We start from the raw sequence: 25,814 nt of genomic DNA on the forward strand, positions 1-25,814 counted from the left end.
CATCGGCATCACAAGACATCTCTGCCCGTATTAGCATGCCATAGCTGTGGGCTGAAGTGCAGTGCTTTGTATCACACCATGATCCTAAGACCCTGAATTTTAAAATCTTAACTAGTTACCATTTGGGTGCTGTAACACTGGGGGCAGAAAGTTCTGAGTTCAAATGATTGCAGGGCTATTGATGCCTTAACCTCCAGAGGTTAATAACCGCGGAGTAACCGCCTTCTGAAATCTACATGCCACGTGTGTGCGGGACCCACCTTCTAAAGTGAGAACAGTGTGGTTCCCTCCAGCCACGTGTCGGGGTGACAGCTGGAGTTCAACAGGGACCTGATTCCATGTGGCTTGGAGAACTAGGGGCTCCCTGGGCTGGTGTAAAACAAATTAAGAGAGGTGCCAAACATCTGGGCACCAGCAAAGATGTCTGGCCAGGGCTCTGGTTCTAGGATATCATTAAAAAAAAAAAAACTTTTTGGAACCAGGCTTCAGAATGAGAAGTTTCCTACAGGAAAGCGAGAAAGAGCTAGATAATTGAACTCATTGATTTCCTTCACGGCTTGTTTGCCCTTTCATTCTCTTCCTGAGGTGCTGTTTGTTGAGGAATGTCTCCAATTGCCAGAAAGACAGTGGGGTATCTCATATTTCCCCGCCAGCTCTCCTTTCAGCCAGAGCCGAGTTCCGAGGCGAGCCTGCAGGATGAATTTTTAATGCAGAACTTTATGGCATCGCTCTTGCAGCCCGACCGCATTGCTCTCCTGAGCTTTGAGATTTCATGCTCTGCTGAACAGAGCAAAGACTGGGGGCATTCAACATCAGTGAGAATTAACCCCCACACGACCGCATGTGTGCGCTCTGATTTCCCTAAAGGTAGACCTAAAGGAGTTGGGAGAAAAGAATCAAAATTAGGTAGCATTTGGGATGTTATGCACATAGCCTGGGCACAGACACAGCATACTCTTGAAATTTTGTGCGATAGCGTGTATTTTTAGCTTTTCATCTATCTTTTTAAGTTTGACTATTTTCACTTTAACGTGTTTCTGTGATCTTTCTACCCTTAAAAAAGCCGTAAGAATTTGTAGGATTTACAGAACGTAAAGATTATCGGATACTTCTGTTTTCCATGGAAAGCCCATATGTAATTAGAAATTTAGAATTTGTCATCAATAATGGGAAAAGGACCAGTTATGTTAAGCAGTTAATTCTGTGTGTAGTCATATGGTTGACTGGCCTTTTCTTCCAGTGGCTTTCTGTATTTTTGAAGGTTTCTAAATTAAGGGGAAATTTTTTTAGAAGAAGTTGTCTATAAAAATGGCTTGCGTTTAAATGAGTTAGGGAAGGATGGAGCCTTGGATCAGTAGTACCAGAATAGATGGCAAAAACCCAGAAGACGAGAGTCAGGTCCAAGCCCCTGCGAAGTCAAGCCTAGATGCTTTAAATATTTACGTATGAGAAACAAAACCATAAAAACCCTAGAAGAAAATTGAGGTGGCTTTTTATATAATGCAGGGGTGAGAAAAATCTTTCTAAGCATGATACCAACAGTAGAAATCACAAAGGGAAATTCACAGCTTTCTGGAGATTGATGACTGATTTATTGATTGGTTGGTAGATTGACTGGCAAAAATATTTGCATTCTGTGTGACAGAATGTGTACGTGTTCACATGTGTGTGTGAACACATATATACAGGCACACCTCGTTTCACTGCATGCTGCTTTATTGTGCTTCACAGATACTACATTTTCACAAACTGAAGGTTTGTGGCCACCCTGCATTGAACAAGTCTGCTGGCGCTGTTTTCCAAAAGTATTTGCTCACTTCATGTCTCTATGTTGGTCATTCTCACAATATTTCAAACTTTTCCATGATTATATTTGTTATGGTGACCTGTGATCAGTGACCTTTGATGTTACCATTGCAAAAAGATGACTCTCTGAAGGCTCAGATGACATGCCAGGTGACCCCTTCCTTGAGGGGCAAACACCAACACGCCCCCCCCGGTATGCACGTCACACACCTGGACCCCTGTGTGAAGCCACGTGGGAGTCGAGGTGACAGCCTGTCATGTTCAGCGGATTAACGCCGTGAGCGTAACGGGGGCCGTGAACTTAAGTCAGCTGCAGGAAAGGGACTGGCAGCAGAAAGTCTGCAGCTGGTTGTGATAATGACTGGAAGGCGTCAGTGAGTTTTCAGTCCACGCTGAGCGACGTTTCTCCTTTCAGAAAAATGGAGGCAGTGCCTCCTGTGTTGGGGGTTAATTTGAACATTCATTTCTTCAGTGAGTATCTCCTGCGGGCCTCCTGTGTGTGGGGCCTCTGGGCTCAGTCTTTGCACTTGCTTACCTCCCTCCCTGGGAGGCTCACTCACCACCATAACTGTCAGTTCCATCCAGAGGCCCCTGACTCCCACGTTCCTGTTTCCAGCCCAGACCTCCCCGCTCAGCTTCACCCGGATGAAGCCAAACTTCTGATCTTTTCCATCAAACCTGGCAAAACAGCGGCCAGAGTGACGCTCTCAATCGTAAGCTCGTTCTGTCCCTCCTTCCAGGGCCCTGATGGCCCCCGCTTCTCTGGGAGTCAGAGGCAGAGTGCTTCGTGGCTGACAGCCTGCGATGCCCCCCGGCCTCTCCTCCTCCCGAGGTAGTCTGCCCTCCCTCCCACTTGTCTCCTTGTGACAGAACCTGTGTTTCCCGACGTGAGGATCTCTCTCCTCACTGGGCTCGGAATGCGGGGAATCCTGTTACCTCGTCACTGTCACCGCCCTGTCCCCAGTGCCTAGACTAGGGCCTGCCGGGTGCTCGAAAAGTGTTCCTTCGATGAATGAAAACTAAGGCCCCGCCCTCCTGGAGGGCGTCTCTGAGCAAAAAAGCAACTTACCACGTAATCAAAGTTGAGTTAGTGTCAAGGGCTGCCAAGAAAATTAAAGCAAGTGAGAGGAAGGGGGCGCGGGGTGATGGGCAGAGAGCTGCCGGCCGAGGTGGGTGGTCAGGGAAAGCCGCTCGGTGGAGTTACGTGTGTCCACTGGCAGCAGGGCTCCGTTCTGCGTGGGTTTTAAATGGGCCCCATGTGTGCTGCCCCTGCCAGCTGTCTTTCTTTGGGGCATCTACTCATAGATTATTTTCAGTGAGCGAGAACCGTGGTTCCGGCCTCGACGTGGAAGACGCATGCTCAAATGTAGGACTCCCCAGGTACGGTCAGACCAGAACATGGAGGGTCGCTCCGGACCTCTTCTAGAAGGAGGTCTGGTATCGGGGAGGCTCTCCCCATCTGTAACTTGTGACACTCCAAAGTAATGCATTCTCCCAGCTCCAGCCCACAGCCCAGAAGCACCGGAATTCGGTAAAAAGCCCCTCATCACACAGGTCAGTGACTCCTGCACTTGAGTAGGATTCCTCAGAGCCTTGGTTAAAAGTGCAGGTCACTGAGCCGCACCCCAGCGTGTCTGACTCAGTGGGTCTGGGGCGGGGAGACCCAGGACTCTGCAGCCCTTTACACGTCTGAGGTCAGGTGACCACACTTTCGGAAACAGTGATCCAGTTACTCGTTTGATGGTTGATTTTTGGTTTAAGAAAAGAGTGATCGAAATAAGAGGACAAGAGGACGGCACTGTGATGGCCCTCCTGGAGCCCCTCAGGGGCCTGGTGCAGCCCCGGGGTCTGAGTGGTTCCAAAGTGGTGTTGGGGCTGGTCGGGGCGGGGCTGGGCAAACCTGCTCAAGCCCTCTGCCCTGGTCTTCTAGAACCCGTCTGAGCTTTGACGCTAGGACAGTCTGTCTTCTTTCATTACTCTTTAGAGATGAACTCAGAGCCCTCATGTAGTGGTATGGAGCTTTCTCAGCTTTCTCATGTGTAATTCAGTGAAAAAAGCCAGGTTCAGAACTGTGTGTTTAGTATGCTACGTTTGCTTATGCAGTCACGAAAAAAAAGATTTGTCTTAAGCATGTCTAGAAGGAGTTCTGAGGGATGGAGAAAGAGGTGCTCTTTCATTGTAACCTTCTCTGAATTTTGAATATCAGATTACATTAGGACCGATTTAGCCCCTCCATACCTTTGCCCTGATGAATCCAAAGTAGCCAGTAGCATCAGGACCCGCCTCCTGCCAAGCAGTTACCTGGCAGAGCCTCGGAGAGACTCACTGGTGATGTGGGTCCCCAGCTCTCTGTAACTCAGAACCACCAGGATTAAACAAGAAAGCACTTTTGAACCATCCTTGTGAATATGTGTATCTTTAAAGCAATTTGTGCTGAATATTTAGTTAAATATACCTCCAGACCCCACAGAGAGGAGGTATAACGGGCAAGATCTAAATCTGGGGGCTCAGCTGGTTCTACCTTCCTTCGAACAATGGACCATCTAATACCCTCCAGTCTGGCTCCTGTTTGAAAGCCAGCAGCTGCCAAGATGCCATGTGCACTTGCCCTGGACCGATCTCTGTTGTTTGCGATTAAATAATTAGCCATCTTTATAGTGAAAAAGGAAATCCGAACTGGCCTCTGTCACTACCTAACCAGTTGTGTGACCAAGGACACACATGTTTACATGTATCTTGGATGCACACAGCTGTGCTGGCATGTGTCCCGCAGCTGAGCCCATGTTGCTACTGTGGCTGGTCGTGCTCTGGACATCCTGCTCTGTTCAAGCCCTGTTGTCCTTTGGGTCTGACATGATTTCATACAGTGCTGACCACACCGTCTTGTCTGCTGATTTGTTTTTCGGCGGGGGATGGGGTGGGTAGGTTATTGGGTTTTGTTTTGTCTTGTTTTTTAATGGAGGTACTGGGGATTGAACCCAGGACCTCATGCATGCTATAAGCAGGCATTATGCCACTGAGCTATACCCTCCCCGACTCTCCGATTTGTCATTTTGATGGCAGGATTTTATTTTCTTCTCTTGATGAATTCAAGGTTATGTAACCATTCTCGATTTCTCAACATTTTGGTTATTTTGGTTTTACCCAATGAATTTTTGGTTTCAAAAAATAAGTCCTTAAAATATTTTTCAAAGAATATGAAAACGAATATATGTATGTATATGTATGGCTGAAACATGCCTTACACCAGAAATTGACACAACAGTGTGAACTGACTATACTTCAATTTAAATTATTTTTCAGCGAGATCATGGGGGCAAAAGGGGCAAAAGCTATTTCCAGCCTCCTTAGCATGTCCTTTACCAAGGGACGAACCCTTTGCAACAGCGGCCGTAGGTGCTGGAGGCTCTCTCCCCTCCCCCCACCCAAAATGCCGAGGGGTACCCAGAGCTCCCGTCTGGCCTGGGGAACCCACACTCCTGGTCTCAGAGCTTCTGGGCCACATCCAGCAGACAGTGTGTGGTGCACGGTGAGTCCCACCAGCTCTGCCGTTCTGGGCGGATGCTCGTAGGTGCTGTACTCAGTGTTTGTTAGCACAAAACTCAAACATCTTCCCATCTGCTTATTTACTCTCTGTCTTTCCTTAAATCCTATGAATGTGAGTACCGTGAAAACAGGGTAGTAATTCTCCATGTATTCTGGATTTTAACTACATGCTCACATTTATCGTTACTTTTACCTATCAACTGATTTTCTTCTCATTTGAGTCTTAGTGAGTTCATTGTCCAGAAATACTATAAATATATGGGATAGACCCCATCAACCTTGCCATTAATCATTTTTAATATGGTTTCAATAACAGAAAATGACCTTTCCTTCCCAATCCACTTTCTTATTTTTTTTAATAATTTGTTGTATCTTTAACCTGTCTGGAATTTATTGTAGTATATCAGATGTAAATAATTATGTCCCTGGATTGGCCTGGAATTTCATTCAATTGATCTGACGTTTCATTCTAATAAGTACCAAACTGCTTTAATAATGTTTCTTTGTTTTCTGTTTTGGTTTCTTACACATTTAGTTTACTGTTTCTTGGGTCACCTAATTTTTCTATATGCATCTTGTCATTTTAGGCAAGCTTTATAAATAAACTTGGAAGATAGACTTATAGTTTATGTATCTTTAATGCAACTGCAAATAAGAAATGTCATCATTAGCTTCCTTTGCCACTAGCCCTTTGTAATTTGATTTTCTATAGATGGAACTTACACCGTGTTATTTTAATTCCCACATGTTTAATGTTTATATCCCTGTTGTAGATGAGCTAGGTATTTTATTTCATTTTCTAGATATTTATTACTGGGACATAGGAGTTTTTTGGGTTTTAGGTTTTGTTTTTTTGTTTTGTCTTTACCAAAAAACACGGGACTTTGCTGAATTCATCGGTTTTCTGTGGGCATTGGCTCAAGTGAAACCCTTGGATTTGGTGAGCATGTGACCATATTACCTACAAGTGGTGAATTTGTGCTTTTTTGTGACAGCCAGGACATCTGATCCTCACCTTTCATTCCTGTTCCTAAAAGGAGCATCTCTCTTACTTGTCTGTGGAGAGCAGAGGAGGCTCTTGGCTCACGTCTGTCCTGTTTGAAATCTAGCACCTTCGTGAACCCCATTTAAAGTCAGCCGTGACCTGAGTTTCAGATCCCAGGTGACTGGAACCCCTGAACTCTGTCATATTCCCCGAGTGGTGAAGTATGTTTTATAAGTAGAATTATACTTCTATATATTGCATTCCTTTCCATTTTTATATTATTACATATTTTATAGATGTTCTTGCCTTATGATTTAAGGCATGTTCAAGCTTGTCATGTTGTTGTTACTTTATTCATGACTTATTTAAAATTTATTTAGCCCCCTGCAGTGGGGCAGCATTTCTGAGAACTTGTTAAAAAGGCAAATTTCAGGGCCTCACCCTAGACCCCCTGTATCCTCATCTCTCCTGATTAGGCCCAGGAATCTTGTTTGTTTGTTTTTTTTCAATTGAAGTATAGTTGATTTACAGTATTGTGTTAGTTTCAGGTGTACAGCAAAGTGATTCAGTGATAACGGACATATGTGTATATATCTTTATTCCTTTTTATTCTTTTCCATGATAGCTTATTTAAGATACTGAATATAGTTCCCTGTGCCATACAGTAAGTCCTCATTGTCTGTTTTATATATGGTAGTGTGCATCTGTTAATCCCATACTCCTAATTTATCCCTCCCCCACTCCCGTTTGGTAACCATAAGTTTGTTTTCTGTGAGTCTGTCCCTTGTAAATAACTTCATCTGTACATTTTTTTAGATTCCAGGTACAAGTGATCTCATAAGATATGTGTCTTTCCTTGTCTGACTTACTTCACTCAGTACAGTCATCTCTAGGTCCATCCGTGTTCCTGCTTGTTGTGTTTCATTATTTACTGTCTCTCTCAGTATGACTGATTTCTCTGTAATGTTATATTGCTGTATATAGTATTAGCTAGTGTGGCTTTAAAACCTTACCCCAGCCTTTTAAAGAAATCTAGTCAATCTTTGCCTTTATACTGAAAGTGTGTTTCTGCTACATTTTGTTAGGTTTTGGGTTTTCTTCAAATATGCATTTTATTTTTATAGATGAATTTGGCCTGGTTACATTTACCAATATAACTCTTAAATTACATTTTTCTTTACTGTTGATACTTTTTTTTTCCCAGTTCACAGTACCTGTCATGAATTTTCTGATCTATTTAAGGAAGATGGACCCCAAAGCTTAATTGACTCTCTGCATGTCCAGAGTCTTCAGGCCAGCCCTGCCCTAGTTCCCCTCTTATTACTGAAATTCAGTGTCAGATGCAGAATCATTGAGCCTTTCTGAAACCTTTAAACATCGTAGGTTTATTTTAAATTCTTACCATGCTGTGTGTACCGTTACTACGTTATATGTCGAGAATAGCAACAAGTTACTCTTCACGACATTAACCCTGCCACCTCCCTCTGCAGTGAGACCCAATCCTTTACAGAACACTCTGAACCTACAAAGTCCTGCTGGTGAATTCCTTAACGTTATTTGGATTTTCCAAGGATCTTCTACTGCCTTTACAAAGTAGCTACTGTTTAACAAAATTATCAACTATAGTGATAAAATAAGAATCTTATATTTTCTACCATATGGTGAATCTTTTTCACAAACTTGAGGCTTGCCAGGTAGATCCCAAGGCACAAAAATAGACAACTCGGTTCTTATCATCACATTGTTTACCTTTTAAACTCAGTTAATTTATCACCTGGGTATCCAGGGTCCTTATGCAAGAGTTAAACCTGGGGGGCAACCCTGCTCTGTCATCTGGAAAGTGACAGGATCCAGTTTCTGTCCAGAATCACAAAAATGCACAGGAAACTGTATTCAATACCTCTTTATGGCCTATAATGAAAAAAAATATGAAAAGGAATATATATATGTAATGAATCACTATGCTATATACCAGAAATTAATACAACACTGTAAATTGACTATACTTCAATTCAAAAAACCCCAGAATCACAGGAACATCGTAGTACATCAGTGATCACGAGCATTGCTGAGCTATAAGGCGATTATTTGCTGAATGTGTCTTCCTGACAGAGGGCCCTGGGGGTTCCATCAACTGAAGTTTTCCAGCCACCCGTGAACGTATGGGAGAGGGCTTGGCATGTCCAATGAGAATCCCTTCCAAAATGAATGCTCTAATAAAACCAGAAAGGTTGTTTGTTAGTTTAGCTTCAGATTTTCATCATACCTACCGCCAAGAAGTATTCCAGGTGGCTTTAATACAAGACACAGAATCAACAAGGCTCTTAGAGTACAACCTGGGAGTTCGAGCGTAGAGCTCCATGGGGAAGATACCTTTTTAAGGCTTGGATTTGAAGAAAAAGCTCAACGCGTCAATAAGCTGATGTGACTAAGACATTCCCTACATAGGATTTTCAGAGTTTTCAATATGACTGCGATGCCCTGATGTACTGTTTGCTTGGCAACGAGGGAAAACTTTATGTTGCAATTAACCTTTCTATTTTTTTTCCTCCGTCTGAGTATTGTGAACTTCCTCTGTGGTATTTTAGTGATTAGACAGGATGGAGGGTGTTCTTAAAGATTCATGGCCAAATCCGATGATGTCAGAACCAAGGGAAGGGATGGTCTTCGTGGGGCCAGCAAGTCTGGCCCCGTCCGGATTGTTTGTCTAACACTTCACAAGTAGAAGAGGAACCACTGAATTATTCATTTTCGAGTTGCCCTAAAAAAAGGCACTTAGACTGCCGAAATGCAGACGTTTGGTGCCAGTGAGAGGAAGAGGAAGGATGCTGTCTTTCCTCTGAATGCGCTGCTGCCTTCAGCCGCCTGGTTCTCTAGTTTCACTTCCCAGCCCTGCAGGGTGAAGGAAACAAACCACCCGCTGCCTTAAATTCAGGGCAGTTAAGGGGGAGGGGGTTGTGGACAGATGCTGTGAGGGCCTCTGAAGCTACAGGTGAGCCAACCGTTGAATTTACTGGGGAAAGACCAGGTGGAGGAGATGCTCTGGAAGCAGCTTTAAAGGGCAAGCAGGAGCCATGGAGTCGGGAGGCCCCAGGGCGTGGGTGTGACTGGAGAAGAGCCTGAGACTCTCAGTGGCCCAGGAAGGCCCAGGAAGTCTCCTTGGCCTTGGGCGTAAGGAGGGTAAGGGAGCTGAGAGTGATGACTAGAACGCAATCGGATCTTTTTTTATTCTTAGTTTTAGCTTCTCTGCCACCAAACCTTTTCTTAACAGTTCCTACCAAGTAGTACTTAGGGGAGAAAGGAGGTAATTAGAATCCCTGACATGTGGGAATAAAAGCAGAGAGAGTTCTTCCCCTCAACTGCTGCTCGCTGTGACCTTGAGCTCCTTTGTCACCACTCGCCCCGCCCTCCGCCTCAGTTTCCCCACCTGTTAAACCCGAGCTGCATTCTCCTGCGGTTCCCGCCAGTGGCACATCCTCCGTGCACTGCAGGAGACAGTTGAAGCAGCCGGGGCGATGCCCAGAACAGGATGAACTAAGTCAACAAGGAAGGGGAAACCAAATCTGGAAGGCAGTTCTGAACGAGTGGAAGCTCAAATGGGGCAAGCGGTGCTCCAGCCGCCGGAAAGACATGCGGACATTTTACACTAAGTAGGTGAAAGAGGCCTTACAGAGTATTTGTAGACGGCATCAAGGCAGCCCTTCCAGAACATTTTTTAAAAATCTGAACGTGAAGAAGCAGCGCCCCGGGTCCGCAGTCGTGCTGGCAGTGTCCTCTGCCCACGATTCCTGAAACCGCCTGCCAGCTCCCAGGGGGCAGTGAACAGTGGGCGGCGGGCCCAGTTCCCTCCAGAGCCCACGTGGAGACAGCTGCTCAGAGCCCCTTTCCTGGTGGGATGAAGGATAGGGTGTCCCCTCCAGAATCCACTTTTTCTGTGTCCAGGAAGAATATTCACGTATGATTTTTCAATCACGTTCTTTTTGCAGGGATGTGGCTTCCGTGCATGTTTCTTTCTCCCCTTTGATGAGTGAGATTCAGAGAGGTTAACCGACTTCACTAAAATTAGCCAAGTCCTCCTAATCGGTATTCGTTCCCAGGGCCCACTCTCGGCCTCCTCCCAGGCAGAGGCCTGCCTGTCACCTCATTTCTATGCAAACTGTAGAGTAGCATTCTGACTTGGTGGGAGTGGTGATGGAGAGATACAAAACTACTGTGGTGGTCTCTGTTGTTTTTTTAATCGGCCTTATACTTTGTTTAGTTACTATGTTAAATTTCTAACATACAGTAAAGGAGAGCACCCTTAGTTGCCTATTGGGTGATTCCAGCCATCCAGTTCCTGGCCCACCTGTCCCCTCTCACTGCCATTTTTTCTTGAGGTTTCTTCCAGAATCCTTTCCTTTCACCTCTAAAGAGTTTACCATGCGGAGTCTCACATTAAGGACTCTTCTTTAATATAGCCACGATACTATCATCACATCAAAAAATAACCTCTTAATGTCATCAATGCTTAAATTTTGAATTACCCCGAAACATCATAACTGGGTTTTTTTAAGTTGGTTTGAATTAGGATTTAAATAAGCCCCACGCATTGCAATTAGTTGGCATGCCTTTAAGTCTCGTTCATTGTAAATAGATCTCCCTCCATCGCTTTTTCTTTTCCTTCATTCTGTTTGCAGAAGAAACCAGCTCGTTTGTCCTGAAGAGTTTCCCACAGTCTCGATGTTGCCGTCAGCATCCCCAGATGTAGTTTAGTGTGTTTCTCTGTCCTCTCCTTTCTGTAAGTTTGTAGTTGAACCTAGAGGCCTGATCAGATTCAGGCTGGAGATATGGGGGCAAAACCCACTTCACAGGTGGTAATGGCCTCGGGTGTTGAAATCTGCTCTGACCGGAAGAGAAAGGTCCTGATTTTCACACGCAACAGTAATAATGAATATGTGTGTGGGTCTTGATGGTTTACAAAGTTTTTTTGTTTTGTTTCGTTTTTTTACCCTCCATCAGTATTCTTATTTTATCCTTGTGCCAGTTTCCTTGAGAAAGGCTGAGTTATTCTTCCGTGCAGATGTCTGTTGCACTCCCAAGATCTGCCCAAGGCCAAGGGACCAGAAGGCAGGGGGGAAGAATCCTGCCCGTTTGCTCTGCCAGCCACCTCTGGTGACTCTTGCCTGCGGTTTTGCTAATTTCGCCTCCAGTCACTCCATTCTACTTGTGACCCTGTGGCACTTGGTTTAAGGAAAGAACAGGATTTTCACATCAACCTGCTCCTGGTGGCTTTCAGAGCAATGGTGTTAGAGAAGTGGCAGGAAGCATCCAAAGATTAATCCAGATGCCCATCCCAGGAGGCTTCGATGACCTCAGGAGCAGCAGTCTCATAATCGAATTCTCCGGCCACAGCGGTCCCGTGTCCCTGCCCAGAGGTGACTGAAGGCTGAGTGATAGTCACACTGAGGGTCATTCTCCGGGAAATGACCAGCCTGCTGGAGCTGCCCCTCTGGCTTGGCACAGGTGGAAAATTTACCCTCTGTGGCTGTAGCAGACCACTTCATGGGTCAGCTCGACTCAGATTAAACTAAAGGAGGATTTTATTTAAAGTATCTCATGTAAACAAGCCAGTTAAATCGTGGGGCAAGCAGGGAAATTTTCTTCCCATTTGGGATTGATGAGGCTTAACTAAAATTGATTTTAATTGTTTCTTGTATCATTGAAATTTAAATATAATGGTCATAAAAGGGAACAAATTGTGGTTAATTTCTGAGCAGAGGTGACATCCTGGCCATTTAACTGTCTTCTGGATATGGTTTCATTTCCAACAAGACTCAAAACCACTATTTCCAGAGGATTTGACCTTGGGGTCAAACTCTACAACCCTCTCTCTGCGCGGACCTCGATTAGATCTGGGAGGGTGGGTCCACTCGGGAGTGACAGGTTTGATTGGGAACTTGGAAGGATGCCAGGTGGCTTTGACCCAAAGCAGAGGTGGCTGAACCCGGGTGGAAAATAAAAGCTAGGACCAGTCAGACAGCTGGGGGTGGTCAGGAAAGCCTTTCCACAAAGGACACATTCTCCTCCTGCTTCCCCTGCCAATCGGTGTTGAGTCCTGTCTGCCCCCAGCTCTGCACAGGGAGACGCAGGGAGCTAGGCCGACCGGCCCTGCCCTCCAGGAGGTCACAGGCCAGTGGACCTGGGTCGATATGTGCTTTTTCTTCCAGGGAGATTGTTGCCTTCTTTTTCAAAGGCTACAGAAAGTGGTAAGAAAAGCAAATTATTCTCCTTCTGCCAAAACAATTTACAGACTCCTTCCTTAAACGTCATATTTACAATTTGGCAAAAACAGCCCTACACTTTCTGCTCTTTAAAATACCAGCCAGTGAATTGTTGCCTGTCACACGCAGGGCGGACTGGAGGAAGCACAGGCGTTGTAGGTTTGCACACTTCGTCAGCCAGGATTTAGTGAGCGCCTGCTGGGTTCTCTGGGATCGCGGCCGCGAATAAACAAGTCATCAATATCTGAACAGGATACTCTGAGGCAGAAATACGTACAATAAAAATAAACGAGTGGGCGCCAGGGTGTGGGGCTGCCGGGAGACTCTCAGGGGATGGCCCTTCGATCTGTCGCCACCCGTGGGGATCTCAGCAGAGGGGCAGCCGTGCGGACAAGCATGGTGGCTCCAAGGAACAGAATAAAACTGAAGAACCCGTCAGAGTGTTGGCTGATTGAGCTACAAAAGGAAATCTGTGCAGAAGGCATGTTACTAAGAGACGGTAAAGTGTCAACCCCAGCTCAGCGGCTCTGAGCAAGCAGTTCTGCACTTGGGCCTGTTGTCTGGAAAACTAGATGGCCGGGAAGTGGGAAATGAAGCTGGAAAAGGAGCCAAGGTCTGTGGGGCGGCGGTGCGGGTGGGGGGGGCGGTGAGCTCTCTAATCACTTCCTCTCCCTGCAGGGATCCTGGCCCAGAGGACACCTGGGGTCTAACACGGAGGGAGGGAGGGAGCAGCTCATGGAACCCACCTCTAAGGCAGACTGGCTTTGAACACTGCCCGCTGGAGGCGAGGAGGCCGCAGACCTGGGTGGGCAGGTGCTGAGCCAGGGCTCCCAGGAGGTGGGGCCTGGGGACAGCGGGAGGTGGCCGACTGGTGTAGACACCTCAGGCTCGCCTGCCAGGGGACATATTGTGACTGTACAAGTGAGGTGTGGGTTCAGGTTTTTTAGAGTAATATCAAATCTGTGATAGCTCACTTTTGCCGACAGAAAGCAGGAAAGGCTGTAAAGGTGTTTTGTATGACTACCGGACAAAGATAAGACAAAAGAAACTAGAGGCCAATCTCATCTATAAATATTTATGAAAAAAAATACTAAATAAAATATTAGCAAATAGAACTCAGGAGCACATTAAATGCATTACCATAACCAAGTGGGGGACGAGTAACTCTCAGGATAATTTACCATTTCAGCAGGTCAGAGGAGAAAAACCATTTAATCAGCTCCATGAATACTTTAAAGGTACTTAATGAAATCAATGTCCGTCTTTTATTAAAAAGCCTTTTAATAAAATAGAAATGGTTGGATAGTGCATTCACAAAATACAAGCGTATATATCTAAAGTCCAAAATGAGAAAATGCTTGATGGTGAAATGTGAGAGGTGTCCCCCATGACGTCAGACACCAAGCAGGGGTCCCCACTATCACCCTTTGCTGAGAAGGAAGTAGGCATAAAAGGGGGCAGGAGGAGACTGGCCTGTCACGAGGTGCAGAGCTGGACGCGGGATACCGTGGAAACAAGAGAGTGGCCAGAAAGCTGTTAAAGAATTGCGTAGGTCCCCCTCTACCACCACGTCGTGATTTGGTTCTGTCTGGTGGTATCTCCCTGCACCCTGCTGTTCTCTGCGCAGCACACTCGTCCTCATCCTCCAGGATGCAGACCAGACGTCCCCTCCTCTGAGACACTCTCTCCTCTGTTTGCAGAGCCCTCTGTCCCTCATTCTGGGCTGCACTGTACCAAAATGCCTTGGGTCTCTTCACCTCCCCACACCCACCACTGAGCAGGCAGTCACAGGGTCTTGTGTTTTTGAGCTCCTAGGATGTGCAGGGCTCGAGATAAGGCAAAGGCCATTGCTGCTGTATACTGCCAATCTGCACTTTGGACACTTGTTTCTCCATCAGGTGTGGCATGTGATATGTCTCAGTAAGAATCATTGAGGAGATGCTGTTCCCACACCCCTCTTAGTCCTCAGGCCAGTGCCACCTTCTTCCAGTACAGCCTTGCCCTGACTCTCCCACAAGACTCTACAGCCCTACCTTTCCTGTCCGTGAGGTCAGGTCCCACCTGTGTGCCTGTGTGTAGGCGGGGTGGTACCTTTCCTGAGGACCCCCATCCCCATCAAGGGGATTCCAGTCCCAGAGCCAAGAAACTGCCCTCACACTTGGCCCTCTGGCTCCTCCTCCTTTTCATTTTCCCACCTGCTTTTTCTGAACCTGGTCCAGTGAGCCCTGCTTCTGGGTCTCCTCCACCACTTTGTGCTAAGAGAGCCCTGCCTGGCTCGTAGGTTGTCATGAAAGTGATCCGCCTTCCTGACGGCCGAGGCATCAAACGCAGCATCCAGAGGAGGGGGAGCATTCACTTTACTAAATAAACTGAAACTTTTTGTTTGTTTTAAAGCAGGGCAAATTAATCTTTAGATAGTTCTTCTTTTGATGCCTAAGAACCTTACAATCTAATATTGAGACTCTGGCTTTGCACTCCGGTCCACGAAGACACACTGCTCTTTGAATTTCACCCTGGACACTTTCTTTTTATTTGCATTCTTTTTTTTATTGAAGTATAGTCAGTTTACAATGTTGTGTTAATTTCTGGTTTACAGCATAGTGTTTCAGTCATACACCTGGACACGTGTTCAATTGCCTCGTAGACATACTTTGTTTCAACAGCTCCTTGTGTCGTGTGGTTGTTTGGGTATTGAAATATGCACCACCTTTGCCCCGTGCCATCTCTTAGCACTCAGGAGGCTCATGTGAAAGTGAATACAGAGTTTCCATCACGGATATGACTCCCTTGCCATTGGCCTTGACCGTGTCCTTCTAAGTTCCTCCCCAAAATTGTGTGCCGGCCCAGAGAATACCCTGAAATGATCTGTGGGGCACTGATTGAATGAACCACATATTCTAGGCTAAACTGAGATGATCCGCTGTTTGAAGTCCGAGCAGGCAGAACGCAGTGCAGGTTAATAGATCAGTGAAAGCTGTTTTGTCAGCTCGTAAAAAGGTGAGAGAACTAAATTTTTGTAATCAATGGTTTTGCTGAGCAAACAATATGGATGGTGATTATGGACTTTGGAAAGGAAATGATTTCAGACTAATGTCAGAGTCCAGATAACTGACGCGGTGGTTGGGCCTTCGAACAGAAAGAATGCACAACCCTGGGAATAGTGTTGGCAGTCCGTCTGTGAAAGCACATGCAGTTTAATTCGTTACTGCCCTTTTCAGACAACACTTCTAGTTGCAGTGTTAACCTCTGGGCACTTTCATATTCCTTATTGAAGGCAGTTTGATAGGATTCATGTTGTTGGGGGTGGGGGCAGCAGTTTGGCGAGGAGTGGGTGGCCCCGACCCGGTGGCAGACGTGTTCTTGGATGAGACCCTGTCATCTTGGTCCTGGTCTGCCAGTGCTGATGGTTGTGCTTGCCGTCTCCGGAAGCCCTGATCACGTTTCAGTACCTAGCTCGTTGTATTTTTCTCTCACCTTTTAAAAAGCAAGCCCCTTGGGAAACTGAATCACAAGCCTACAGTCTTTTAAAATAATCACCTGAACTTTTCCTCGCCCACTGCATCCCTGTTCCTTCCATTGTCTCCTTCTGCGGTTTCTGGTCTGATCTGCCGTCAGGCACCCGGTGTTGAATAGCCCAGGTCTTGAACAGCCAGGCTCGTTGTTGTCATTATCATTTGAAAGCTTTGGAAATAGGAGAGTTGCTCTCCTCCTAATGAAAGGTAAGTGCAGCCCTTGTTATCACATTCGGTATTTTGGTCCGTTTAGCGGTTGCTAAGTAACCAAAGTTAAACTGACCAGAAGATGGAAAAACTTGAAATTCATTTCCAGGGATTGCCTCAGCCTGCCAAGAAGGCACTTTCCTGTTTAAATGCAACTGATTTTTTATAAGTGACTTGAAATCTCTTGGAGATGATACATTGTTTTCTGGGTAGCAGGCATGATAATGAGGGCCATTTGCCTGTCTGAGGAGGCTGTCGAGCCCACCCGGGTTCCCTAACCTGGCTGGCTCTGGACGCCACTTCCCAGACTCTGCACGTCCCAGCTTAGCCAGTCCAGCCTCTAGGTGAAGCCAGGCCCCTGGGAATCCCTTTCGTTTCTAGCCCTGGTCTGTATCTGACCCTGTATCAGCTATGTGTCCAGTGGCAGTGGCCAGGCAAGGAGTAAGGAGTGAATAAAAACAGGTGAGGGTGGGCCCCCAGGCAGCCACATCTCTACCCCCTTATCTCAAGACCAGGAGGTGGGTACCTGCGCCAGGGTTGGGGGAGTCACCTCCCCCTAATGCTGAGAATAAAAGATGACGCTCTGGCCGGAGGATTTCCCTGGTGGAGGGAAGCTATCAGTGATTACTCTGGGGGCCTGGGGTCATCCTCTGCCTTTCCTTCCTTCATTCAGCAAAATGCACTGAACACTGCTGCGTGCCTTTCTTCAGTTCATCCTGAGAGACACACTCGGGCTGCCTCTCTGGCCTCCCGTAGACACTGCCAGAAAGAGTAGCTCGTACCCACTGGGGAAAACAGCCAGGCTCCGGGGGAGGACACCCACCTCCGGAAGACAGACCTTAAACCCAACAGGGTATGCAACCTGAAAACAGACAGGTGGGCCACGCTCAAGGAAACATAACGCAAAAACAAAAATAATTTAATAATGGAGCGGAAATGACATATATGAAGCACAGACTAACTGAACTCAGGACCAGAAGAGCCGACATCAGTTACAAGGTGAGCACAGCTCAGGTGGCTCAGGTGGAAGACCCGTCCAGAAGGCAGCAGGAAAGGACCAGGGCACAGCAGGTGGAAAGAAAGGTTGGACAACATGGAAGACGGAAGTAGACACGTGAACAACATCCAGATAACGGGAGACCCAAACAGAGCAGGAGAAATATCTGGATGATGAAGATAAATTAGCCAGAAAGAAAGAATTAAAGAAAAATGAAAGGACTCCTGGAGGACGCAACAGGAGAGATTAGGGAAACCTTCATCAAAGCACGTGCTCGGGGTCTGTGCTCCCCCAGCCCAGACCATTCCCCGTCTACCTGCCAGGTTCTGCAGCCACCAGCTCCCCGATCCTGTAAACAGGCGACCCTGGCAGGCTCTGTGGGCTCCCTGTCTGCCTGTGCCCGGAACCAAGAAGCTTGTAGGTGCTGGGAAATGCTCACAGACCGAGGGAGTGAGTGCATGAATGATGCTGGCAGCCAGCAGGTTTGCTGTGTCAATCTGGACTTTGTAAATATGTGGTGAATAACCTTTGATTAAAGTTCAGAGCTGCATTTAAAAATTGTGATCTGATGGGGGAGGGTGTAGCTCAGTGGTAGAGGGCATGCTTGCCATGCACGAGGTCCTGGGCTCAATCCCCAGTACCTCCATTAAAGTAAATAAGCAAACAAACAAACCTAATTACCTCCTCTTCTCCCCCCACCAAAAAAAACCCAAAAAATTAATTTGGGTGAGGGTATAGCTCAGTGGTAGGGCGCATGCGTAGCTCACATCAGGTCCTGGGTTCAATTCCCAGTACCTCTGTCCAATCAGTCAGATTACCTCCCACTGCCACAAAAAAAAAAAATTTTTTTAAACTTGTGATTTGCTTAAGAGAGGGTTGTTAACTTTTTCTCTCCTCTCGTACGCAATGATGTTTGGCACTCCATCAGCGAGTTGTCAGGAGAGCTTCCTGTCCAGAGTGTCAGGTGCCCTTTTCTGTCACGTTGGAGACCTTCACACTGTCGATGATTGTTTTACCCCTGGAGTCACTGGACCGTGTTTTCCGTGGCACAGCAGTTTCTCTCTGAGATCTTGGAGGTTTCCATTTGAGATGGTGCAGTGAGATGTTTTGTAATTTAAGCTGCCCCCCAGCACACCCTCTGGCACCCAGCATGTCACTGCGGGGCCCAGTTTGGGTGTTTGTCTTAGAGATGCTGCCTGCTTCACCAAGTCATCCTAAACAGCTTCAGTTAAGCAGGCCACTTTATGAGTTGTTTTGGACTTTTCTCAGACTGGTCTGAAGGCAGGATACTGTTTCAAACAGATACAGTGATCAGTGAACCTGATCGCAGGCATCTGTTACCCCGTTGGGGCTGCTGGGAGTTGATAAGATTGCCTCAAATCGCAGGGTGCAGTTAAAAGCCTTTGGGTCGAAGGGCACAGCAGATAGCAAAACCAGACCAGCGGGGTCCTGAGTAGTTTTCCCACTCTCGATATTAAGGGTGGGTGGTTAGGACCAGAGAAGCAGGTCTAGGGGACAGGAGAACCTTTGAGCTGCCTTAAGGGGTAGACTCGCCCGTCACTGGCAGGATGGGCTGCGTTTGGGGTTCTGGCCTCCAACTCAGTGCCAAGCCCTGTGCGGCACCAGGGATGGAGGAGACATAACAGACTGGAGGCATGGTGGGGGTCTGTGCTGCTTCCTAAGATGGAGCCCCTGGGAGGGTTGGAGGAAGGATGGGAGCAGGACTGAGCCCTCCAGGCTGCAGAGTGAGCCCAGGTCAATGTGGAGTGTGAACTGAGGCAGTCCCAGTAGGAGGGGGCCCTGCACCCGCCCCCCACCCCAGCGGATCTGTGGCTGTAACATTCCATCCTCTCTCCCTTGGGTGGGCTGAACCCTCCTCAGGCAGCAAGTCTCGGCCTTGGCCTCCAGACAGGGGCTGTCATCAGGACCTGTCTGCTGCCATTGACTTCCCTGGGTGTTCTGTTCAAACCTGCCAGACTTTTGGAATCGACTGTGTCCTTCTCAACAGAACTCTGAGCATTCCTTTCTCTCCCATGATGTTGTATGTTGGAAGCATATCTTTGCCTTCAAATTATTCAAGAAAGTACTTTCAGAACAGGAAAAAAAAGAGAAAGAAAAAGAATAAAAAGCACCTAGAAACCCTTGTGTGTGACCAGGCTGGGTGAGGGGGGACCCAGGTGGTGTCTAACATGGACCACAGAGTCCCCAGCCGGCATTCTCATCCTCAGCCACCTCCCACCACCTCCTCACTGATCTCTGTGTCCTGGCAAACTTCTACTTATCCTTCAAAACCCAGTTCACACATCACCTCCTCTGAATGCTTCCTGATTTCCTCCTTCTTCAAAGGAGAACTCATCTCTGCCTCCCCTGTTTTTCCAGAGCACTCTGCTCAGAGCTCTGTCTGCTCTCTCTGCAGGATGCACCACCTCCCCAAAGGGAGTGGGCACCCCTCAAGGGTGAGCTGGCTCTCCTCCTGATGCCAGCCCACCTCCTCCTGATGGGTGGCAGTGGCCCCTCGCAGGTCTGCGTGGCCCCTCTCTCCCCCAACACAGGGACCCTGCCTAGCCTGAGTGCCTGCTGGTCCCCTGCCCAGTTCGGACCCACAGTCCCCCCGAGCCTGCCTCGCTGCTGACTAACCTGCTCTCTCCCTCTCGCCTTCCCAGGGCCGACGAAATTGAAATGATCATGACGGACCTTGAAAGAGCAAACCAGGTAGGACATTTGATGGCTTCAGGCGTAGCTTCTGACGTCTCGGCAGGTGCTTCCAAGTCAGGAGGCCACTTAGTCTTGTACTTTTCACGCACGACTGTGGATGTTGACACTCTTTGTGGCGTCATGAGAAATCCATGAAAAGTCCCAGGCATGATTTCCTTGGGAGAGTCTCTGATGTGGTCCCAGCATCTCAGACATCCCGTGGTGAAAGCTGCTTCTTTTCCTTAATCCAGCTTTTAAATCTCCAGTTCTGTTCCGGTGACAGCCGCCATGCTGTAGAGATCATACCAACGCATTACCCTGTGGCAGCATCTGTATCTCTGCCTCCTAGTGGGTTGAAGCCGCTTGCTCTGGGGAGGGCTGCCAGCCGACAGCCCCCTCTTGGCTGACACTTAGGCACCACAGCGCTTTGCACAAAATACCCCCCCCCCACACACACACCATGTCCGGCACAAAGACAGGCACACGGTATCGACTGGCTCTAAACACTTAGCCGCCTGGAAAATTCGGCCACCCTGCAGAGCGCCCCCCCCACCCCGCCCCTTCCCCAAGGACTCTGGAAAACAGGAAAACATTTTACTTCAGCAAATGGTGCTACTGCTCTGAAAAGAAAAGGGTCTCCCCTTTCATTCTATTTCTTTTCGGGGAGAAGCAGCCAGAGCTGGGTCGTGTCTCAGCCCCAGGAGGCCCCGGGCTAGGGTGGCCTCTCCCCACTCAGTTTGACATCGGGGGCGCCACGAGCACAGGGAAGCATAGCAGTTCACCTCAGGTGGCCCCCCCCCATGGGATGAAAAGCCTTCTTGGATCCTTGGTCCCCACTTTCCACCTTGCGAGGGTCCCACGGGGCTCCTGGGCCTTGCCCAGCATCACTAACAAGACTCCGGCGGACGCTCAGGAAAGAGCACCCCTGCGCGTTCTTTGGCCCGTGAAGAGATCCTCAGGCCTGCCTGAAATATGAGTCAGTTTATGCATAAGAGCGATCATGGCACATGTGGATTCCTCTCTTTGAGAAAGACTGTGGGTTTGGTGGGACCCACTCAGACTCGTCCCCGAGTGTCCTGGGCCTGGCCCGTGGGGGGTGCTCAGTAGAGATGCGTGCACCGAGTCACCTGAGGTGGCCTCTCTGTCAGGGAGCCAGGCTGGTCAGAGGAAGAAGAGCTGACAATTCCCCAGTCACTGATTCTGTGCCTGGCTCTGTCCTGAGCGCTTCACACAGACCGAGTCACCAAAACCCCCCCGCAGCCCACTGAGGTCGGCGTGCTCACAGTTCCCATCTTAGAGGGGAGGAAACTAAGGCTGCAGGCCGGCAGGTGGCACAGCCAGGCCTGGAGCCTGTCCTCTTTCCCGCACAGAAACAGGGACAGAGCTGGAGGCTCCTTTCCCAAAGACCCTCTTTCAGCTGCAGGTCCTGAAGCGCTGCTTCTGCTCCACCCCCTCACCCAGGAGCCTAAGCACTTACTTACCTTTATTTGCTGAAGTCATTTACTTTGGCCCCTTTGTTCTTACTTAAGGGGCTCCACTCAACTTTGTGGAGACTCAGAAGTAGTTACGGGAAAAAGTTAACCTTCTCTGTCACACAATTGTTATTTGCGTTTCTCAAATTTCCACTCACCCGCTCTCTACCCCCAGGCCAGTCCCCGGCCTGCCTCCCCTTTGGATGGCACTTAGGAGTGAACTCTGGTCTATTAAGCAGACCGCCTTATTCCGCGTGTATCAAGCGCACGGGCTCCAGTCAGTTCCCAGGCACTGAGGACGTTTGGCAGAGCTGATGTGCTGCGGGCCGCTTGGTGGACCAGTGTCCTCAGAGACACCAGGCAGCACCCTGGAGAAAGGGGCCGCCTCCAAAGTGACCGCTGGTTCGGGTCCCCGCCTGGCACTTCCTGGCTGTGTGTTCTTGGACAAGTCTCTTAACTACTTACACTTCTTTAAAAAACAAAAAATAGAAAGCTGAACTTCGCAGACATGATGCTAAGGAAAATTAAGCCAGTCACAGATACTGAAAGGGGTTCCTCTCTGTTAAGGAGCAGAAACAGAAAAAGAAGGCAAAAAACAAATATTGCGTGATTCCACCTAGGTGAGGTCCCTAGCGTTGTCGAATTCGTAGAGACGGGGACTAGAAGGATGGGTGTCCAGAGCCGGGGGGTGGGGTGGGGAGTCATTTAAGGGGAGAGTTTCCGTTTTGCAAGATGAGCAGGTTCTGGAGAGGAGCTGCCCAACGATGTGACCCTCCTGACACTCCTTTAAAACGTATACTTAAAAAATGGTCGAGATGGTATACTTTACGTGCTGGGATTTAACATACTTAAATGTTTTTAATTTTTTAAAATGTGTTAATGTCGGAGAGAAAGGGAGGGAGGGGTTGATAACTAACTAGTACAGGCAGACCTTGGCGGTATTTTGGGTTCCAGACACCACAGCAGAGTAAGGACCACATAGATTTTTTTGGCCTCCGGGGCATATAGAAGTTACATTTACACACACTGTCGCCTGTTAAGTGTGCAGTGACATTGTGTCTAAAAAACAATGTACATACCTTAATTTTAAAATAATGCTGTTGGAAACATAGCGCCAACAGACTTGCTCAACACAAGGTTGCCACAAACCTTCCATTTGTAAGAAGTACAATACCGGCGAAGCACAGCAAAGTCAGCGCCATAAAACGAGGCCTGCCTGTCCTTCCTTTCCGAGATTGTTTTGAGGATTAGAGGTAAAATGCCTGAAAGTAGGTGCTTCAGTACATGTTCTGTAGTTGATAAAGGAGCACAGATGGGGAGGGAGAATTAGAAAGCCCTGCCCTAGGGAGATACCAGCGTGGTGGGCGTGGGGGGAGGTTCCGGAGAGTCCAGGCAGCCACTCAGGGTGAGTTAATAGCCTGATGTGGCTGCCAGAAGAAATTAATGCAACCTCAGGCTGCATTAATAGAAGCAGTTTCTGGAATGAAGGAGGTGGTGTTTCCGCACCAGTCCGCAGCCATTACTCCATGCCCGGGGAATGATCATTTATCCTGGAAACCAGACACACTAGAAAGCAAGCAGGCACCTGGAGTGCATGCAGGGTCCACTCCACGGCCAGGATAGGGAAGGGACCCTCACAAAGAAGAAACCAGGAGGTCTGGGGACATTTCCTGATCTTTGGTGAGCAGGGAAAGAAGACAGAGGGACTTGGCCTATCGGGAACTTGGAATGTTAAGAGATTAGAAAGGGGAAGGCCTAGGGTGGACGTTGTAATTCTCCAGGGCTGGGCAGGGAAGGGGCCGAGCTTTTTCATGACTGAGTGCAAAGGCTGGTGGGAGGGAACTCACTCCCAACACAGAAGCTTGCTCTCAATAGTGACTCTCCAGAGATGCCTGAAGGTGCCTCAGAGGGAGTGAGCTCCCCGTGCCAAAGCTGTGCGGGTAGATGCCGGCCAGCCCTGGCTGAGAGGATGAGATGGAAGATCAGACGCTGCCGAGCAAACACAAAGAGGGGCTGGACCAGATGACTCAGCGGGTCACCCAGGATGACTCAACGAGGAGAAAATCTCCCCGGGGGTGCAGGGAGGAGGACAGCTTCCAGGCAGGCGAGGAAGGGCCTTTACGGAAGGGTGCTGTGAGCCCAGGGTGTTCCAGGCCATTCCGTCAAGCTAAAGCGGGAAGGTAGGCCCAGAGGAGTGGATCCAGCCAGGTTTGGGGCCGGGAGGCGGTGGGGGGGGGTCATCCTGAGAACAGTGGAGAATCACAGGCAGGAGGGAGACATCAGATGAGTTCTAGAAGGATCTGGCAAAACATCGGAGAATGGATGGGAGTGGAAAGCCAGGGGAGCAGTAAGCAGCTGTTGTGATGCATCAGGGCAGGGGCGCCGCGGGCCCGAAGTGAGGCAGTCCCAGCGGAGATGAGGCGGAGGCGGCCGGGCAGCAGGAGGGGTACCAGGAGCCGCATGTCGGGGTGGGCGCAGCCAGACATCTGGTTCAGCCGCCTTTCCCATCAGGGGAGAGCCCCAGGAGGAGCAATTTACTAGCTCACTGGCATATAACATTTTTGCACTGGGTTTATGGTTGGAACGTTCTGCTGAGACCTGAAGCTCTATCTTACTGTTAAAGTACTTGTTTCTATTGCGGAATCGCAGAAGAGAGTCAACGGCTGACAGTTAGGGCCAGGTCTCATTTACACCTGTTTGTTCACTTCAAGGCGCTCTTGTCAATACTGTCTTAATTGGTGACAGTGAAGGTTCAGAGCTTTTGAGGCTTCGGAAGAAGCCATAACTTTGCACACTCTCCAACTGCAGGGAACCCCGTCACGGGGACCCAGAGCTGCAGTGGAGGCGGGGGGCAGCCCTTTCCCTAGCAGTCCCTCTCTTGCTAATCTGCCTGAGTCTTGCCAAGGAGGCTGCCTCAGCGGAAGACCCTTCAGGCTGAAGCTCATTGGAATAGCTGACCGAGGGAAAGGAGCCAAGTGTAGAGAAAAATGCAAAGAGCAGAAAGAACTAGAAGGAAGAAGAACACTGACCAAGGTTTCTGTGTTCCGATGGGGCCGGATGACTGGGGTTGCCCAGATCTCCCATTTCCCACCCAGATGGCCCTGTGGAAGCCCCCAGTCTCCACACGCCTGTTCCCTTCTATAGACAGAGGTGACAGTTCATGCCCCTGTGACATTACCCACCCACCAAAGTCCCATGTGTGCAGCAAGTGTTTTGAGCATCTGCTTCGAGCAGGCCCACCTGGGGTCAGCTCATCCATGCTGACACCTTGGAGGTGCTGAGGAAGGGCTGGTTTCACCTGGCCGAGCCTTGAGGACCCTTTGCACTGGACGAGCCACATTCGTTACTCCTTGGGTCTCCTAGGAACCTTGGTTCCCCCATGTAATAAATTGGGCTCCCAGCAAGGCCTGGAGGGGGCCGCTGAGCCACCCATGGAAGGCCTCTGTGGCAGGAGGACATAGGGAATTTGCTCTTCTGGCTTTTCTGAATTCGTGACTCAGCAGTCAGCAGGCTGTGACACTTGGCGTCTATGAGGGTGGTGTTGGTGTAGCTCCAGCTTTCAGTCTGGCCGACCTGAGAAAAGAAATCCAAATCAATACCCATCAAGTCCCCCAGAAGCACAGGCAGTGAGTCTACACAGGGCGTCAGGCACCAGCACGGGGCCACCTTGGGACGCGTGGGGATCAGGTTTTTGGTAGGCACTTCTGACATCCCTCCTGCAGCGTCACTGAGCAGGGCCACCTCTGGGTCCTGTCTGTCCTCTGGAGTTGTGTGTGTGGGTTGCTTGGGAAGGAGGACCGAAGTTAGCTGTGCACTTTCCAAAGCGATGGGTCTGTTCCTTTGGGAGGTCGTTGGTTGGTCTTTGCAGTCTTGCTCCCCTTGTCTCTCCCTCCAGAACCCTGGACCCTGCAGGGAGCAGATCGAGGGGTCGTCCCCGAGGAGAGCTTGCTTTCTCCTGGAAATGGTCCAAATGTGGTGTTACTTGTCCTGGAGGAGGATGATGGTGGCCGAAGAAAGGCCTCCAAAGATATCCACATCCCAGTCTCTACAACCTGGGAATGTGTCCACTTACCTGCAAGTGGAATTAAGGCTGTCAGTCTGCTGAGATGGGAGATTCCCTGGGATTATGCAGGTCATCTCTCTGGAATCACCAGGGTCTTTAGTTGCAGAGAGGGAGGCAGAAAAGGGTGTCAGAGTGATGTGATGGGAGAAGGATTTGACGGGCCACTGCAGGCTCTGATGGTGCAAGAAGGGGCCACAAGCCAAAGGATGCGGAGAGCCCCCTGGAAGCTGGAAACAGCAAGAGAAGAGAGTCTCCCCCAGAGCCCCAAAGAG

The 25,814-nt window shown here is 48.7% G+C and overlaps 1 protein-coding gene across 12 annotated transcripts in view; it reads left to right on the forward strand.

The window, feature by feature from the left end:
- CUX1 (cut like homeobox 1) overlaps positions 1-25,814 on the forward strand; it is a 353,997-nt gene that overhangs the window by 240,782 nt on the left and 87,401 nt on the right. For all 12 annotated transcript variants that reach the window (XM_074345859.1, XM_074345857.1, XM_074345864.1 and 9 more), the window contains exon 9: positions 19,977-20,025. In XM_074345859.1, the coding sequence (XP_074201960.1) occupies positions 19,977-20,025 (49 nt within the window). The remainder of the gene's footprint in view (positions 1-19,976; positions 20,026-25,814) is intronic.

The sequence above is a fragment of the Camelus bactrianus genome, chromosome 18, assembly GCF_048773025.1.
Source record: "Camelus bactrianus isolate YW-2024 breed Bactrian camel chromosome 18, ASM4877302v1, whole genome shotgun sequence".
NCBI lineage: Eukaryota > Metazoa > Chordata > Mammalia > Artiodactyla > Camelidae > Camelus > Camelus bactrianus.